At 41.6% G+C, this 20,308-nt stretch overlaps 1 protein-coding gene across 7 annotated transcripts in view; it reads right to left on the bottom strand.

The window, feature by feature from the left end:
* Positions 1–20,308, bottom strand: part of LOC116035989 (thrombospondin type-1 domain-containing protein 7A) — a 156,269-nt gene that overhangs the window by 81,867 nt on the left and 54,094 nt on the right. For 4 of the 7 annotated variants that reach the window (XM_036005915.1, XM_036005916.1, XM_036005919.1 and 1 more), the window contains exons 2-7: positions 19,189–20,023; positions 12,151–12,399; positions 10,483–10,667; positions 6,314–6,382; positions 3,011–3,166; positions 1,710–1,913 (exon numbers count right to left, since the gene is read on the bottom strand). In XM_036005915.1, the coding sequence (XP_035861808.1) occupies positions 1,710–1,913; positions 3,011–3,166; positions 6,314–6,382; positions 10,483–10,667; positions 12,151–12,399; positions 19,189–20,023 (1,698 nt within the window). The remainder of the gene's footprint in view (positions 1–1,709; positions 1,914–3,010; positions 3,167–6,313; positions 6,383–10,482; positions 10,668–12,150; positions 12,400–19,188; positions 20,024–20,308) is intronic. The other 3 variants (XM_036005917.1, XM_036005918.1, XM_036005920.1) reach the window with 1 other exon arrangement.

Genomic DNA, 20,308 nt, shown 5'->3' with positions numbered 1-20,308 from the left:
TGGAAAGAGCAAACTCACATGGGATTCCCACATTTTTACACTATTGTCAATGTTTTATTAATGAGCTCCTAGCATCAGCCATCAGTGCATTATATTAACCCACATACTCCTCTATGTTGCTTTATGTGCTGCCATGAACCAAGCAGAGAATATTTTTTCCTACCGATGCATACACCCAGGAAAATGTAAATTCAATTGAAATTTCAAGCAGAGGAGAATTGCTTGAGCTTCAAAAGTCAGAGCGGGCCTGACCTTTGCATTAAGATGTCACTTTGACAGATACGCAGTGAACCAATCATGACTGAACTCAGAAAGCATGAAAATAAGAAGTGACAAGGGACCCAGGCAGTTTTCAGGCTCACACAGAGAAAACATGAATGAGCAGAACACCCACTATGAGAGGAATGAGAGGAAGACCTCCATGCTTAGTGTGCAGAGAAGAAACAGCTCGCTGCCTAAGTGGGCAGGCAGTCAGCATGGGGAATATCAATAGCCAGTTTCAATAACATTTGTATCGACCTTCGCCTGTTGTCTGGAGCCCGCCTGTGTGGCCTTTTCTTTTATGACTGGGACACACTCAGAAAAAAAATATATACAGCTGACATTGCACTGAAAACTCTCTGAGGCGAAAAGCGGACTGAAAATCCAAACAGAACAAATCAATTTTCATCAGATGAGGGAGTGAAGGTGGGGGAGATCAATCAACCGAAGTCAGGGGGAAAAGAACAGTGCAGCGTCTCTGTTAGTGCTGCAGTACAGGTGGAGTAACCACTGGACCAACTTCACCAAATACCTGCAGTTGATGCAGGAACTGTGATTTGTGGGAGACATTAGAAGTGGGGAGTGGGGAAAACATGAACAAAGTCACCGCGAAGGATCATAAAATTAGGATTTACTGAGTACATTTGGGACTGAATGTGATTACTAGAGCTGTAGCACGTTCTAACTTTACATGCTGAATAAATAAAAAATGCAATCTACACCTTGCCAGAAAAATAAAAATCAATAATGGGTTGTACCTTATTTTGTTGTACATTTGTTCACAACCTGAGGGCAAAAGGGAAGCCTGGAAAGCATCTCTGCATCGCCACCCCTTTTATTAAAGATTTACAGTCATAAAGAGTAGCAGTAAAAATCAGTAGCAGCAAAGGGCACAAGATACTCCAAGACCCATGGCCACGGAGGATTGATTTGATTTAGTGAGAGTAAGGTTTAATTGTGCGTGCAGAGAGGAAGACTGTAATGAGAGAGACAGCGGGAGAGAGGTTGCAACGCTGAATCAGGCAGGCGTTAAAGTAGGAGAGCTTTAACAGGGGGAGGGAGGGGAGGAGAGAGAGGAGGAGAACTGTAGGGAGAAGAGTCTGGAGAGAACTCCTCACAAAGTTGATGAATGGAGTCGAGTCATGGAAATCTCCTCACGTACAAAGTGTAAAGCGAGAGTTGGAGGGTCAGTGGAGAGGTGATCTTGAAAAATATATAGTTTTTTCACACAAGGTCAGTCCTGCACTTCTTATTGCAAATGGAGGTGGGTCAAAAGCACAACGCACTCGAAGGATGAGCAAGCAGCGAGTAGGAATTTGCCCGATAGTGTCAATCAACAAATACTGTCTCTACAGGAACAACATGCTTATTTTTAACAACATGAGATTCATTCAGTAAAAGCTTGTACTCTACTTAAACAAAGAGACTGAATCCTCCCCTCTTCTCACCGTTGCTGCTGACACACTGGACCTGTGCGAGCCGAGTGCCGGGGCCACACGGCTTCTCATCGTCAGGAACACACTGATCCAGGTCGACCAGTTGCCAGTTGTAACAAGTGGGCTCGTCACACGGCACCGCCTCCACCAGGTGCGGGCAGTTTCCAGGCCCTCCTGTTGGCTCGTTGGTTACCTGTCGTTTTCTCAGTTTGAAACCTGCAGCGCGGCACAGAGTATAAACGCAGTCATCCACAAACTGTTCTACATTTAGAAACACATCAACTCTATCAACAATATAATTACAGAACACTTTCTCTTGACGAGAGTAATTTACTCAAGAAGTACTTTATACTTCTACTTCTCTGCATATCAGAGAAACAGTTTGTACTTTTTACTCCACTACATTTATTTGACAGCTTTAGCTGGTAGTTACTTTTGAGAAAAAGAACTGTGCCAAGTTGGGAGGTTTATTGTCACACATGTTCACAACAAAATCAAAAATTAGAAAAAAAATTCCAAAAACTTAATTTAAATGTGTGTAGCAGAACATTGTTTTTCATTATTCTCTACCCTGTTCAGCATCTCATGAGCCCTCTGATTTATCTTGTGACCCTTTGGAGGGGAAGATTGCAGCTTTATGAATGCTTTCAGACTCAACAATAGCGTTTATACAGTTCTCTTCAAAAAACTAATATAAAGAGCATAATCAGCATTTACTACATTGTAAAAACAGAGCAACACATATTTTACAACCAAATGTTAAAGTGGGCAGGAAGGATCTGGAACTGCCTTCCGACATCTTTGATCAACAAGGAAATTAATCTGGTTTGCAGTTTCATACATGAAACACAATGTATTTCATTCTGCGCCGTGAACTGCAGCGATGCACAGCCATGACCAGTGTCAGCAGTTAGCTAGCTCACATGTCTGTAATAACAGCAGAACAGTCAAGTGTCTGTTATCTTGACTGCTAAAGTCAGTTGAGTGAATTGACGGTAATGTTGTCGATAGCCTACCGGTTACAAACAGGCTCGGTAACGACACGCTATAACACGCTGACGGATTCGATGGTTTTGTGTTTTTAGCTGAGCTTCACTAGAGAATATTGGGTTAAAACAGAAAATGAAATGAAATGAAAAGAAGAGGTCATTGTTTACCACAGAGTGAAACTATCAGTATGTATCTCAATGCCAGATGGATGAGGCAATGGCAACATAAAAAAAAAATCAAATATTTTAACTATATTTATTTAGTTAGGTTTAAAATAAATTGTTGTAACCATGACGTCATCTTTTGGGACCATGTCTTCGTACCTTTCTTTCCAGCCTGGTCATCACAGTTTTCGAAGGTGCAGGGGCCCCAGGCGCCCCACGGCGACACCTCACAGTCGATGGGACAGGGGATTTGGCACAGCTGGGACCTGTTGGGGATCGGACCCTTGCACAGCTTGTTTTCCACGGGGCGGGAGGCTGTGCAGATGATCAAAAAGGAACACAAAATAAGCAGTACATAAAATGAACCTGCTTTACTTTGATTGTATTCTGTTTTTTTTGTTTTTTTTTACCAGCATTACAATCAAAGGGAACAAGGGACATAGAAATGCTTATTTACTTTTTATTCCTGGCGTTAGAGTCCCTATAGAGGGCAGATGATAACCACAGTGGAAAACAAAAAACTTGTCTGTGAAGTAGACACTATTATCCCTTTGTTTTGTTTATCGCCTCCCTGTTAGCATGTCAGAATGATAAATTAGCAATGATTATCTCGCGCCGCGCCTTGCAGGCAACATAAAACATAGTGGAGCCTTGCCCGCCGACTCTCACCGGAGACAGGAGAGAGGATGCAACAATACAGCACTAACGGTGTAAGAGAACAGTGACAATGTCTTCGCACATGTTTATTTCATGAGGTGTAATTTTGTACCTTCCTTCCCTCGTTGTGTATGATTTAAAAGGCCCTTTCCATGATGCAACTGGTGAGTGCATGCCTGTCTGAACTCCCACGGAGGAACTTTGTCGAAATAAAAAGGAGAGATGCTATCACCAATGCGAGGCACAGCTCTGTGACATCTGTGCAGAATACATTTCTACATTTCTGCCAAACCGTGCCACAATAAATAAATTTGAGGTGTGGATTTTCTGAAGATACAGAGATTATGCATGTATGCATGCACATAAAATAGTTATGTTGGTGTCAGTGTCATTTCAAAGTAGTGCTACTGTATCTTCCAAAGATGTGCCTCTATGTTTGTTTTTGGGTCTTTATTCGATACCAGAAGGTGGAGGTGATGGGAAATAGGACAGAGAAGGAAAAAGAGGACCTTTGCCTAGAGCCTCTGGTCAGACTAAATCCCAAAAGGTGGCATGTATGTGTTATGGGAATAATTCACACTCTTGTTTGCTTACTTGCCAAAATTTTGATAAGGAGTTTGATACCACTCTCATGTCTGTACGTTAAATATGAAGCTACCCGCCAGCAGCCGGTTAGCTTAGCATAAAGACTGGAAACAGGGAAACAGCTCTGTCGAAAGGTAACAAAATCTACATATCAGCACCTATAAAGCTCACAAATTAACATGTTATCTCTCGTTTGTTTAACTTGTACAAAAACAAAGGGTCAAAACATCATTTTAAATAATAGAGGGTAAATAATAGAAAACGTCTGGCGTCTAGTGTTGGGTTCCTTTTCTGTAGTCAACTAATGACACTGCAGTTCTCCATCAACACCTGTTTAATGAAAGTAGACTTTCACTTTAGTTTGATGGTACCGGAGAATAGTGAAAAACTGAATTGGTACCATCTGTTGTGGTATCTGTCTGAGATATTACAACATTTTTTTCCCACTCAAAAGGAGGTCCAGACATCAATGCTTCACAAAGGAAGCAAAATAAAAGACAAGTCATAAAATCATTAGGTTTAAAAAAAAAAAAAAAAAAAAAAGGAATTCAGGGAATCAGGAAATGTTAAAAGAAAGGACATAAAGGTGCTCACTGACTCAGCCAACCTGATTTCCACGGGCAGATAAAGATGGATTGATCTCAACTTTTCAAGTATGGAGTGAAACCTTTCAAATTTACATTTTTTTTTATGGCGGCTATTTAGTGATTCAGTCATATAAAATCTCTTCACATGGTTAACCTGAGGCACTTTTTTTTCTTGTATTCCAACTGTTCCTACAAGACATCTAAGAGCTTCAAGTTTCAGGAGAGCTTAATCATAATTCCCTTAACTGTACAGGGGAAGAAGACAAGTGGGGCTTTTTGAAATGCAAAATGGCTAATTCCTCTTACAAATACACTAAAAGTCAAATACTGAGTTTGCTGCTAATCCACGTTTTATTGGGGAACTACATTGACTTCAGTCTTTTAACATCAATCCATTTGGGGATACAAATTTAAGGACCAACAGAGTAGAGAAAAAAACTTTCATTGCATCCTGCTTCTCTGTTGGAGAGAATCTATCTATCTATTTTACAGTGTGCTCTCCAGTGTGTTCTTTTTTCTATTGTGCTGAACTGGCAACAGAGGGGGAAAATCTCTAATGCACATGTGGCTTATTGTCTGCAAAGCTGGAAAACGTCTCACTATCCAGATTCTGTTTGTGAGGGATCAACGTTTTTTCTCACAGTCCCTTCAAAGCTTCAACTCTTCTGCTCAGATTTTTATGAGAGAATACAGAACATAACTTTGTTGTAATACTACTTGCTCCTTTGTTGGATTTGGCAACAATACTGAGGCTGAGCAGTTAGGATAAAGAGTAGCAGTCTGGGCTTGTATCTTTGTTGGGATGTAAATGTGGTGTACAGTTAACGCCATCATAACTCTAAAGCATCACAGTGGTGGGGAGAACCTTCAAAGTGTTGTTGAAATCAATATCTGAATTATTATTATTGCATTTATTCATTTTGTGATTCGTTGTTATGTTCAAAAGAGGAGAGCATAGGAAAGTGAAGGCTAAGAGAAGAGAGGGGAGGGGAGGTAAGGAAACAAGAAGAGAGTAGAAGAGAGGAGAAATGACAAGAGAAGAATAAACAAGGTTAGAGGAGAGGAAAGGGGGCAGAGAGGAGAAAAGAGGAATGGAGAGGAGGAATACGGAGAGAAAATATTAGGAGAGGAAACAAGGACAGGATTTAAAAAAAAGGAAGGTTAGAGAAAAGAAAAGAGAGGAGAAGAAAATGAGAGGAGACAAGAGGGAAGGAGAGAGTAGAGGAAATAAGGATAGAGGGGAACGGAAAGACTAAGGATAGAGGTAAAGAAAGGAGAGGAGAAATAAGGAGAAGAGGAGAAAAAACAAGGAGAGAGGATAGGAGGAGAAATTAGTAGAGGAGAGGGAACAATGATAGAGGGGAATAGAAAAAGGAAGGATAGATGAAAGAAAGGTAAGGTGACAGGTTAGGAGAGCAGATGAAAGAAAGGAAGAAGAGAGGAGGAGGAGAGGAAACAGGAATACAGGATAGGTGAGGAGAGGAGAGTAGAAGAGAGGAGAGGGAAGGAAGGATAGAGGAGACAATGAGAACGGGAGTGAAGACAAAGGGAAAAGGAAAAAAAAGAGACCTGGGAGGCATAAAGCAAAGGAAGGAGCTGCAGCTTCGTTATCAGCGTGACTAAAAATACCTACCTGTAATCTGGAAGGTGATGGAGAGGAGAGGGGGGACACTAGGCTTCTGCTGGCTTTGGGTCTGACCTGCTGCAATTACAGGGGAGATAGAGCTATTAGCTACGCACACACAGGGGAGACTGAAGCTCTATCACACACACACACACACACACACACACACACGCACACACACAGTGATGGGAAACAGCACACAAGAGACAGGCAGAGACTAATGCAACAGCAACTGGGCCTCGTATCCTGGGCTTGTTTACAATTAAAAGCTTTAAGAGCAAGACTAAATCTGTCTTTTGTTATCTTTGGGCTGAAGATGAGTTTATTTGTTGTTCATTGATTTTGTGGTTTATGATCAAAAGCCACAATCACTTTTGGTGATCATGTCATCTCATCAGTTGGAGATTTTGAAAGTAGTTTACAGTCTTTTTAACTTAATAGTGACAGACTTAAGTGAGGTCTTTCCAGGCATTTAAAGGAATAGTTTAACATTTTATGCTCATTTGCGGGGCTTTTTTCTCAGATTGAGGTGAAATGATGGATATCGCTGTCATGTCTCTGTGTTGAGTCACAGGAGCAGGAGTTAGGATGTCTTTAGCTTAGCATAAACATTGAAAGCCGGGGAAACAGCTAGCATAGCTCTGTTCAAAATACACCTACCAACAGCGCTACATCAACATCGGTGTGTGGTTTAAGGAGGAGTTATGAGCTGGAATGCCTTGGCAAAAAACAGCCAGGCTTAGTGACTGTGTGTAGCATCTCAAAGCATTGTAAGGTTGCCTGTACAGAAATGAAAACCAAAGCCATTCTGGCAACCCAGTCTGTAGCTGGAGACTGTGCACTAGGTGCATGAATAAACATTTGTTGGTCAAGAATTAGCTCAACTTACATTTCTTTTTCATGTACAGATTTAACAAACAACACATTGTGTAAATAAGACAGCCTAAAATATGTTGGTACTGTAGGCATATGTTTGAAGTATGTTAGCTGTTTCCCTTTGCTTTCAGTCGTTATGCTAAGCTAGGCTACTAATATCCTGACTCTAGCTCTGTATTTTTAACGCATGAGACATGAGACTGATATCCATTTTCTCGTCCAACTCTCCGAAAGAAAGTGCATTTAAAAAAATGTTGAACTATTCCTTTCATATCTTCTGTCACTTTACTTGCCCGCACTGTGATTTTCTAACCTGCAATGTCAGTATGAACTTGAGAATTTGAATAAAACCCCTCCTAATACAGTATTAAGTACATAGTCCTAGTACATAGTACATAGTTTTTTTTAAATACTGGAAAAGGTGAGCAAAATGCCAACTCCCACAGGGTTAGGAGAAGAGCTTCAGGGATACATATGCTCCAGCAGCGGAGCAGAAACCAAACCCAAAGTTACACAGCCTTAGCTGAGGAAGTGCCGGTTAATGTTATTTAGCCTGCGATACTGATCAAGGGTCAGATCGGAGCTACTCCCCCATAAAGATTAGGGTCAAGGTTTAAGAGGTGGTAAGCTGATTCCAGATCTTGGCCTGTGGGTATCTTCCTCTGCTTTTGCATGCTGATATTTATCCATGAGAGCGGGGAGAGAGAGAGCACTGATTGCTGCAAACTTTACTAAACCACTGTCTGCCTCTCTGTCTCAGTGGTGTGCTGGGGGGATTACCCCCCAACAGCGGGGAGAGAAATCCTGCACCAAGAAGATAAGAACTTTATGCGTATATGTGCATGTACTGTAAAACTCACACACACAAGTCTAGCACATTCCTGCACAGCCGGACCTGGCAACGCCGCTCTCAACATGCTTGTATATATGAATCTTTAACTGTATCTTAACAGAGGTTATAGGCGCCTTTAAGATAGATAGATAGATAGAAAGATAGATAGATAGATAGATAGATAGATAGATAGATAGATAGATAGATAGATAGATAGATAGATAGCACATAGGAAGAACATACAATCTCATAAAGTATTCCTGAAATGTTCTAATATTATACAATATGCTGAACAGTGTCTGTTGATTGATTTAATCTTGGCTACCGGACTCATTATTCTTTAAAAAGGGCCGGTACACAGAGAATCAAAGGACTGCAGATCAATTTAAACTCTGAGAAACAATACTTTAGCACAGCAAATGCACTTTCCCTTCACAAGTCATTCATCAAAAATTCATTCAACATCAAGATAGCTTTAGGTTAATAACAAAAGCAGAAGATGAAATATAAAAAAGAATAAAATGTAATTGAGCTAATCGCAGTTCTATATAAATAAAAAGTTCTAGATGAATAAAGTTAATTAAAGCCTAAAATGGACAAAATTGTAGACAGCTTATAGCTCCATGCATCCACAACTTCCACTAAACACCACCAGAATGGATAGACTGAGCTTAAAGCTCTTAGTTTGCGCTAGAGGAGCATCTCTTCACATTTGGAATGAGTGGTGGCTGGGCATCTCACCTCCTCTTAGACTTTGTCACTCTCTCTCACGCGATCAGCAACGTTGGCCTCCATAAGCCTAGCCTTAACTAATGTCTTTAATACCCTCTTTAGGAGTGCAGCTTTAAGCTGGCTTGACAAGTGTCAGAAATGGATGCCTTAGCATTTGTGACCAGTGACAAGTCACAGCAGGACACAGGAGCAGAAAAATCCTTGTTTTAAATGACTCCCGGTTTGGTTTAAAAGCAGAGAATGGCAGCGGGTAGACGGCTGTTTGGATGTTCAAACAGAAACTTTGAAGCTGAAAATGTAGCCACAGTGGGATATTTGAAGACAGAAGATAAAAAGAACATGCTACAGTGACTATTAATGCAAATGCAGTATTGTATGTCATTGTATATTTGGACATGAGTCAACATGTAGGCTTATATGTCTGTTGCAAGCATTTGATGTGCAATTATCTGCTACAAATCCACCAAGGGACTGCAGATCTTACACACTGTGTGGGGGTTTGGAGAATGTAAGTTGTCATGTAATAGCGCTTGATCAAATTTATTTGAGTTACACTTGAGAGTACAACTGCTTTGTTTTTAGGCTGTGCTGCGTGGCATTGTAAAATTTGACGTATGTAACAGTGGTGTTGATTTTGGTTACAGTATCGAAGGAAGAGGGTTGACAGCCTCGTGAGATCAATACAACTTAAATGTGTTATTGACAAAAAGGGATTTCCTTAACAAACTTGTGATATAAAAATCACAGAGGACAGTGAAGATATAGGAGAGCAACACCTGGAAAAACTGGCAGACAGACGTGGTGGATGAGCCATTTACATTGGGTATGCCACACTGAAGAGCAGCATTTTGTAGCAAAGGAAGAACATGTTTCAATAAATGCTCTAACTGGTTTAGGAATCCGAACCTGTGACCTTCCATAAATATAGATTGGCCGAAGCCCGACTGTCCTCAAGATCCCTTCAAAACCAGCTGCTGGTCGAAGAATTTCTGCATGATAATGCCTCCTTAAACATAAATAATACAAATATGTAAAAAATGTATTCACATAAGAAAATGACAATTTAAAATAAAACAAAGTGTTGCTTCCTACCACCAGTGATATAGAGAAACACTAAAGATCTGACGATTTCAGGGGCTTGAAAACTGTGCTAAGAGTCCATATGGTGAATGCTACTTCTCAATGTGTGTGTTCAGATTGAACATAGAGCACATTTTATAGATGGTGTGATTGCATATTAAGTTGAGGGCTGAACAGATGCAAATTTGCTCTGGAGGGCACAAACTGAGGTGAAGACGCGTCCTCACAGGTTGAGAATGTTTCAGCTTGAGGAACAAATTTGAGCTTCTCACATTAATGAACGTACAGAAGAAGAAAAAAAAGGAGAGTGGTCTGGAGGAAATAACTGAGTTCTTGGTTTTTAAGGCACGAGCACAGCCATAGGTTGTCAACTACAGCTTATGTCTGTACAGCTGGTACACTTGCTGTTACAGGAAAATAAACACAGACTGCAAAAACACTCCAGCTGTCAATTTCGTACAAATAATGCGAGGCAAAATTTCATTTAAAGAAAAGTCAATAAGATGAGCTTGATGAATGACTTTTGGTCTCAGAGAATAAACTTCACATCCTATAAAAGTGGACTTTGATAAGGAGATGTTAAAGGAGCTGTTCTGCACAGAGTGTTAATAGCAACATCGTCAGGGGATTCATGTCACAGAACTTTTTTTTTCTTTACCTTTGTCTTTTTCTCTGAGGTCGTTGAGGTATTTTAGAAGCTCAGCGTTGGCCTGGACGCAATAAATTTCCCTGGTCTGCAGGCCTCCCCCACAGAGCCCTGTCAGGTTGCTACGCCGACGGTCCTGTTGGCTTAGCAACGGGTCAACCCGGCAGTCACTCCACTCTGTGCTTCTCCAGGTGTAGCTACAGAGGAAGAAAACATGGATGTTCTGTGTGGGTGTATCATAGTGTCAAAGTACATCATATTTACAATCTTACTAAATATAGAACTTACATATGTGTTGCATAGTAACAACCAATTTAGTCTTTCTTTTTTTTCTTTAAAAGATGATGAACTGCACTTTTCTGTTTACTGAAGTACAGCATGCGAATAGTTTCAGGCATGAGGACAGTTTACTCACCAGTTTAACCAATCTTTTACCCAACAGAAGAACACAGTGACATGTGATTTTTGTATATAATGGTGGACATTTGTTTCATAATCACAATTTATAGGCTTGTTACCACAGCTGGTAATAATGTAATAATGCAATGTGTTAAAAGGAAACTTGGACTCAAACATTTTGAAAAATGGATTTCTAAATAAATAAATAAATGTATCTCACAGAAAATCAAACACTCTCCAGGATGAGAGTATTAGTAAGAATTTTGGCAATAGCAGTGTAAAGATAATATAGGATGTAACTGAGGGGATAAAGACCATCTGTGAGCCTACAGTTTGAATCTTTGTGTCTGTGAGAGTTTGTGGGACTCAAATATTGTTGTAGTCTCCCTCTATTCCCCGCCCCCCTTCCCCCACAACAAGCGTGTGCAGCCTCAGCCAGGTTGAATACCAGACATTTAGTGTATTTTGCCTGAGATTATTAGCCTGGCTTCACCCTCTTACGTACTTACGCTCAATTTTCATTTCCCTTCAGTACTACATCTGGGTTTGCGGTATAGTCTTGGGTTTTCTCCAGCCATATTTTTGGCGGTCCAATCAGCGAACAGAGGGAGTGGCTGAGAATGATGACGTTGAGGTCGTGCGCTAGTTTGAGTTGTAGTTCCGTAATGGCGGCGGAGAAAGATGCGAGCGAAGCCATTCGGTCCATTGTGGCAACGCTGTCGAATATCCAGAAGTTAAAGCCCGAGCAAGAACAATCTTTGCTGAGTTTTGTTGGTGGCCATGATGTTGTGGCCCTCCTCCCCACAGGGTTCGGGAAAAGTTTGATTTTCCAGCTCGCTCCGTTAGTGGTGAAGGAGTTGGCTAAGGCGAACGCTAACAATGCTAAGCCGACGTCACGACCAACGTTAGCGATTGGTTATGGCAGATCCAGAGTGGCTCTGGGCAGATCCAATAGTTTTAAACTTCAACAGAGTACCCGCCTTCAAGGAAGTTAACACTTGTCAATGGAGAGAGGCCAGACTCTCTGTACAAATGAAATGTACGAGAGTCTGGTAGGACCAGGCTATGAGATTATTGGAACACAGAAAGAATCCCTGCGGAGTGTTTTGTACTGTGGCAGTGTCTTAACAATGCTTTAACTGATTATGACAATCTAACACGCAATTGTATCCCTGTGAAACATGAGCGCCTGTCGAGTTCTTTGCTATGAAAAACACATTTACACTTTTCAGTCCCCGCTGTGCTCCCCGGCTCCCTCCCCCATCATCAGGAGAAACTCACGTGGCGCAGGGCGGCACACCTTCACCCTGAGGTTCACACGTCTCAGACTCCTCCAGCGGCGTGCACTCCGCTCCCTCGCCCACCGGGAACTGGATCACCTTCCTGCTGCGAGTGCGATTGCCTATGGGAGACTCAGGGTCCACGCAGGTTTTGGAACAGGGGCCCCACACGGCCCAGTCAGTCATCTGGCAGTCCTTGGGGAGGACACAGGACTGAATGGTCAGCGGCAGGTCCCTCGGTATGCACAGGCTGGGAAAGGATAAAGAGGAGGGGGACAGGAGGGAATGGAGGTTTGGTTATCAGATTGATCTGGCTAGAGTAAGCGGAGCACTGACCTGAATAGGACTACAAGAGGAGAACATCCCATCATTGTAATGGAGACCTTGTAGATTCACTCAGTCTCCAGGAAGCCACTGCTCCCGGCCAAGAAATAGTCAGACCCATGACCCAACTGTGAAACCATAACTTGAGGTTTTTACATTGTGTTATTTGTACGGATTAGACAACCAAGATATATGGTGCTAATTAGTGAGCTTCGGAGGTACTGTTGGGCACTTTAATCAGAGCTAAGCCAGCTATTTCCCTCTGCTGCCAGCAAGGGGGTAAGCTTCTCCTCGGAACGTGTAGCTCCTATGGCACCATTTTGATGCTAACAAGCCATCATCTCCCGTTAGCATTCCATTGACTGCCATTCATTTTGGCGCCACTTTGACAGCGAATAACTTTACATCTGAACCGTTTAAAGACTCTATTTGTCCATTGTTTATTTCTAAAGAAACACGACAATGTATAAAAGGCTCCATTACCTTGTACCTCAAGTTATGGCTCCGTAGCAGACGTTTCTGTAAAAATAGGCTAACGATTCTTGTCATAACCACGCGACTTACTGTCGCACAGTGGAGGAATTACCGTATAGTACAGGAGAAGCACGCAGGCAGTTTCGACTCACATTAGCTGTTTAATTACTAATGTTAACTAGCATTTTAGTTAGCAATAATTAGCCTGTGCCTATGTTATCTCCTTACATATACCTACGCTCTCCGTCTCTGCAAGATTCGGAATGATTGAGATTTCTCTTGGCACAGCTACCAGAAGACTTACAACTTTCAGACAGGTTGCTCACGTCACATTTACGTCGTCTCTCTCAGTTGGAGGCTGCGCAGTAACGCTCGGCACTCACCGGAAAAGTGCTTCTAATATCCTTCACTGGTCTCCGTCCAGAGCAACAGGATCTGTTGGTCCATTTTATATATGTCAATGGCTGCCAGTCTGTACACTAAGCTAAACTAATGGGCTGCTGGCTGTAGCATTATGTTTAGCGTATAGATATCAATAGGTATCAACAGGGCCCAATCTTCTCATCTAACTCTCTTGAAGAGAAAAAGAATAAGCGTATTTCCCTAAATGTTAAACTATTTGATTGGGTTATAGTGATAAAGTTCATCCTCCGTAGTGTTTACAACCATCAACAACACCAAACGAAAATTGTTCTGCTGGGAGAAAAGACAATACAAAACAGAGAAACGCAGCAAATATGAACATTTAAGAAGCTAAAACCAGCAAATGTTAGTTTTTCTTGATAAATCACTTTCTGTAAGCAAACAAGCCTTACAACTCTCCAAAGGCAGATCCTTTTATCAGTTTGTTATTTTCTGGCATCAACTGGTCACAGATTTATATACATATTTATGTTGAACAGACTCCTGCAGTGTGCATCTTACCAATGCCTAATTACAGTGACGTTTAATCTTTCAGTCACCTCTCACTGCCATTTAAGTATCAATGTGCCAAGATGCCTTAAAGCCATGGTTTGAGGTTTGAACATGTCAGCGGAACAGATATCTGACTCTACAAGTGGTGTGCATACCTTCCCTTTAAACTATCTGCCCTTAACTGGTGTCACATTTTGTCATTAGCTACTCTCATTAGCATACACACTGACTGCATAATCAGTTTCACATTAGCAGTGAAACAGGAGCGCTGTTGCATGGTGTGTGTATCGTTAACTCTTAAGACAACCAAACCAACCTCGGATCAATCAGTCACACACATCTTTTGATCATCCAAATGGCATTTACAGTAGATGTCATGAATAACCAGTCCTCTCTTTGGGCCCCTTCCGAATCATTAGAAATTTGTTCTAACTAAAGCCGACTGCTTTTTGTTACTCAGTCTGGATGTCTTCCCCCTTGAGGCGCTACAGCTGACGAGCTATTAGTGCTAATTACAGCTCTGCTTCATTTAGAAACTTCTCATTTAGACGTTGCCACCACACTCCACCTCCAGCAACTCAGATTTTCGGTATAAATGAGGAAATGTATGAGCCGAGTATGTTTTTTCTTTCTTTTCTTCCTTCAACTCCTGTGTCTTTGCAGATTAAAACACCTCTGAAGTCTTTGAAGTGGAACTGAAGCGACACTTTAAAAAATCTTAGCTTTGTTTTTCTGCCAAACACACTTGGTGCGCCGGCTGATTCTGCATCGGAGGAAAACAATGTGGAATTTATTCTGTGAATGTGATGCACTGAGGGTGATGGCTCGATTTCCTGTCTCAGATGAAACTTCTTGTGTTTTAAAAAGCCCCTAATGCAGCCAGTGACCCATTTCGGCTGCAACTAGATCCTTTGAGTTGTTTCCCCTTTGCTGTGTGAATGCCCGAGCGTTTTTGTGGAGATTTCAAAGCTGCAAAAAGAAGTCATTATTTCTTCATTTCAGTCATTGAGACAGAATGAGGACAAAATCATTCTCTATTTAAATAAGTGAGATGACGTCTGAAAAATGTCCATTTTTAAGTCTGTAGGTTTTACACAGTAACTGGCAACAATGGACTACAAGGGCCTTTAGACAAAATAAAAGCAGTCAGAAAGTTTCCATATTCCAACACATTACTTGAACTGCATTCATCAAAATAGCGTGCCAATGAAATGGCCTAAAAACATAACTCTATGTGGGTCAGGTGATTAAAGAAGTAGCCTTTTAACGACTTTAGTGCCTTCAACAAAAAAGAAGCCAAAAAAGATGAAAACTAAATTACAGCACCATGTGGGCATCATTCAGCATTAAATGCCATGATGTGATGTGATGCACCTCCTCCGTGGCACAGCAAAAATTGCAAAGATCATGATGCAAACTTGATTAATAGGACGCAGGCAGAGTTATGAGGAAGTGGCCTGTTTGGGATGAGTCGAGACCTATGGAGAAAGTAAAGGCTCAATGACAGATGTTCATCAAACAAAATTGGAAATGAAGTGAGCAAGATGTTCAGAGAGCGTCTGGCGAAGATATGACTGGGTTATTGCTTCACTGGGAAGTTCGTTCCACTTTTTCCAAAAGTGGCAAAAACAACTATGAATATTTTAGGACAAGAAATAAACAAGTCAAGGATTAATATTTATGCTCCTAAGGGCATGTGAGTTGTTTTCACGGTTTCTTTGAAATATTTGATCCCAGTCACTGCTGAGAGCGCTGCGCCAACAAAACATTAATGAATAGATTTAGTACATAATTGATCAAATCTTGGAGAACACTGGCATGTGACAGATCTGGCTTGCTCTGCTGACATTCTCATTGATTCTTTCCTAGAGATCCGAGACCTTGTGAATGCCCCATATCCAAGTTACTAGGGAACAGTGATGACACTTTAGGTTACTGTCAGTCGAGGAACAGAAAAATAGATGATGGATCCACAGAAATCGCTCTTTAGAAGAATCGCTGAATGACTCACAGACATCAGAGGGTGAATACGAATAACAGCAATAAATGTGACAAGAAACAGAATTTTGTTGTTTGTTATGGTCATAAACAACAAAAGTGGACAACAGCTATAGATTTGTACACTTTTTGTGAACACTGTACCAGATGCTATAAACATAAGTTTCTATTTTCAAGTGGTCAAACTTTCTTTTTTTTCTTTAGGATAAAGTTAGTCTATATCCTTGACGTTCCACTTCCGGGATTGTGCCGGTGCTGCAGGAGATTCCATCAGATGCATGTATTTACCGTTTCCTTCTGCTTTATTTGTGTTGGAATTTTAAATTCGGTAAATTAATGAGGACTATTGTTGACTGCTCCTCAGATCTCTGCAGGGTAAATTGAGACAGCTTGCTAGACTATCTGTCCAATCTAAGTTTTCTCTCACACGACAGTTTTGCAGCGGCTCTGTGTTGAGCTTAGCGCTGCCTGATTCTGATTGGTTTAAAGAAATGCCATTAAACCAGAGCATGTTTTCCTCCCATCCCCGAATGCTATGAGGAGTAGACACACCCTCCTTCAGCGCACTTTGGAGGAGGGTCTGGCAAAGCAAGACTAGGATAAAGTAAGTCAATATTTAAAATATATATACAGCCTACAAAACTATGCCGTCTGTAAATGTTTGTAATAAGTAATATGTTTTGTATTCCCTCCTCAATTGGTTAAAATAAAATTTTAAAAAGGCCAAACTCTATAGGGCCCTTCTTTGAAAGGCTAAATAGTCCACAAATCATAGTTTAGGGGGTTCATTCAAAAGTCAATAATAGACAATAGACATTGCAAATCTAATTGCATCCGCCTCGGTTTTCCTGAAAATCAGAGGGTGGTGATTATGCAGATGAAGCTGTTTGGTATCTGCAGAAAACAGCAGAAGAAGAAGAACTTTCACCTTAGCAGTTTAGGTAGCAATACAAGTTTAAGTAGCTAGTCAGCTATCCATAAACTAACACTAATACATGGATGACTTGCATGGATTGGTTTTGCTAGTCTTCCCAGACTCTCACTTCCGCTGCTCCATAGCTCTTTTACACTGCTCTTCCACCCACACAAATCGGATAAACGCTTAAACAGCTTAATATGTCTTTTGGAATGCCCACGTGTTCTGTTGAAATAGCTGGAGTCGCTTTCGTCCCGTTGCTTTCATGAAAACAGGTGAAAAACCGAGTAATTTCCATATATTTTTGATGTCACTTCAGCTGCAATTACAACAGGGAGCAGAAGAAAGAAACTGTGCACAGCTACTCCTATGCATACTGATATAATTATACCATGAGGAGAGTGATTACAGATGTGTTTTGAAGAGATGGATGCATGTAAACCTTTTCAATATGTGTCTCAAACCCGTGGGAAGATGGATTTAAAGCTTTAGTGAGTAACTTTTTGAAATTAATAAACGTTCATTACATTTAAGCCATTGCCAAATGAGTTGCTACAAAGCTAATTAAGACTATCAGCTCCACACAGCTCTCTCTGGATTTCTCAGCATGGCTGTGTTCAGAAGATTGTGTCGTCCGGTGACTTTCCCGCGCAAAAACTCGAGTGAAGATAATGACCTCTTCTGAAGAGTCCATCGTGTTTTTTTAATCCTCCGTGTCCTCCTTGGCTCTAGCAACTGTGTGGGGGAGGGGAGGGGGCGATCGCGTAAGGCTTGTATCATGTGGACGGGCCGACAGTTTTGTTGTCATTACTTCCTCATGGGGGCGACAGAAACTAGGCACTATAGCTTTAATGACCAGATTTCAAACACTTGGCTTTTGATATAGGAAAACTATCCAATCCTTCTAATATACTGTACATGACATGGTAATGAGTGACAACACCAATTAACCAGTCAGTAAAAATATATCTTGAGGGACTTTATTTTTGTATTTTCAAGACCTACTGTAAGGGTTTACATTGACGGTGCCTTCCTATCAGATGTGCTGTTCTCTGCTGCTGATGGCAGATTCATTTCTTTGAAGTAAATGTGTGATGTGCATTTTAGGTAGAGACGTCTGCTAAGAAATGACTGGCAATTGAGAGCCATTTGATGTATGTCATGTTCAGTGACTTTTTAGCTCACAGCAATAATAATGTCAGGGCCAGAGGTTAGATCCCACATGGGTTTACCAACACTATAAATGGAGGCACTCATGGATTTGGATAACATGGATGGTAAATGGTAAATGGACTGCATTTATATAGTGCTTTTAAACATTACCGGACAAAGCGCTTTACAATTTGCCTCTCATTCACCCATTCACACACACTTTCAGACACCGAGAGCGGCCTACTTATCCGGAGCAACTTGGGGTTCAGTGTCTTGCTCAAGGACTTCGACATACGGACAGGAGCCGGAGATTGAACCACTTACCATGTGATTGTTGGACGACCAGCTTTACCCTCTGAGCCACAGCCTACTGATAGTTGCGCCCACTGAAGGCAAAATTCAATTACCTATTCATTCAAAATCACAGAATTGTTTTAGCTGTCATTCTGCACAACTTACCACATCAGTTCACCAAAATCACACAGAAAATTAATGTAGCTACTGAAGTTTTGAGATGGAAGTTCTGAAAACCAAAACTATCTGCATGGATCGACAATGCTCGTGGTTAGTGTATTTATTTTCTGGTTTAAGAGTCATGTTTGTAAGGTAAAGCTGAAAAGATGTGGGAAGATTCACACTTGATTTGTTCACTTTTCTTATAACATATCATAACACATCCATTCAAGACCACAGTACTGAACTCAGAAAAGTCCCTTATTTTGAAAAGCAACACACAAAGTCCTGGCAAAGATTGATCTCATGTCATAAAATTGCTTTGCCACTTCCATCCTCAGAAGTTGACATCAAATACACTGCGGTAAGTTGTGTTTCACTGCTCTGACAGCAAAGCAGTGACAAACACACAGCCGATAAACACCCTCCGCTACGTGTCACCTTCTGACAGGAAGAAAAAAATGATTCACAAGGACAAATTTGGAATTATGTAAGAAACGCACTGACTTAAAAATCACTAAACCTAAATGCCAAAGGTACATGGAAATATGAGGAGCAGTTTATTTTCTGACAACAATAAATAAATAGATAGAAATACTGTCAATAAATACAAAGAAAACATGAAATTAGGCAGACATAGAGATTAAATAGATCTCTCTACCTCTGCTGCCTGTAAGATACACAACAGTGTTTATCACTGAGCTATAATTCTGACAGATCTTTCACTATTGACTAAGCAAAAAAATTAAAGGTGCATAGCAGGTCAATTTTACTATGTCACATTAATGTGAAAATGTTGCCACTCACTTGCGTCCCATAGCACTCCCATTCCTGTGTACGCAGGTCACATCCCGAGTCTGGTGGCCCACCTGGATGTCCCAGAACGGACTCTCTTGCCGGTTAAGGCGGTTCCGGGTACGTTTCTTCTGGATAAGCTCCCTAGTCTCTGGATCTTTGACTCCTGCTCTCTCCCTGAGCCCCTGGCCTTTACCTTTCCGGCGCTTAACTTGGCGTGCTGTCCGAGTCTGTGGGAGGGCACAAGGGCTCCACGGTCCAACCCTGAGACTGTACATGCCCTCTGGACCTGTGCAAGGCCCTGGTTTACAAGACTGGAACTCAGTTAGGTTGGGACAAACCGCGCCTCCAAAAAGTGGAGGAACCAGGACACTACGGACCCTGTTCCTGAGGCCTGTTCCACACGTTTTGGAGCAGGACGTCCATGGAGAATACTCGGAAACCACACAATCCTGAGGGCAAGGGATCAAACACGCCTGCTCCAGGCGAGGCTTGGGCTCAAAGTACTCACAGATGGCATCCTCTGCTGGAGACCCGTCTGATTTGAGTATGCAGCCCACCTCCCGGGTCTGAATGCCCTCTTCGCCTCCACTGCATGTGAACGGCCGTGAGGCCCATAAGGTCCTTGCTGAAACTGGCACGCACACATTCCAGGCACCCAGTTGCCAGTCATAAAGGTCCTTGTGCCAGTCACACACACGGAAACAGTTTCTCTGGTTGGAAGGACGCTGGCCCTGGTCACAGTTGGTGTGAAGCGTTGTCCAGCCTTCCACATGGGCACACCAGACTGCCCGGCTTTGGCTGCCACCCGGGCCACAGTCACTGCCCATGCATCTTCCCCATGGACCTGGGAAACAAATGAACAGGCTCAAATTACAATATGTAACATATTGAACAATAAACCTTCTAGCTTCAGAAGTAACTCCAAGAAGGAAAGTCTGTTGTACAGTAAGAGACCTCAAGAGTACATTGCTTTATCACATGACAAAATTCAAGATACTGCTCAGAAAAAGCGGAAAGATATTAGTTCTTATTTTAGTCCAACTTTATGGTTGGAAATCGGAATAATGATGCTCCTCAGATTGGACAAGTTGAGAAATTGCATCAAGAGGTACTGTTTGGGTATGAATAA

Source organism: Sander lucioperca, chromosome 10 (assembly GCF_008315115.2).
Source record: "Sander lucioperca isolate FBNREF2018 chromosome 10, SLUC_FBN_1.2, whole genome shotgun sequence".
NCBI classification, from domain to species: domain Eukaryota; kingdom Metazoa; phylum Chordata; class Actinopteri; order Perciformes; family Percidae; genus Sander; species Sander lucioperca.
Note: the sequence above shows the minus strand (reverse complement) of the source record. Positions and strands in the feature narration are given on the sequence as shown.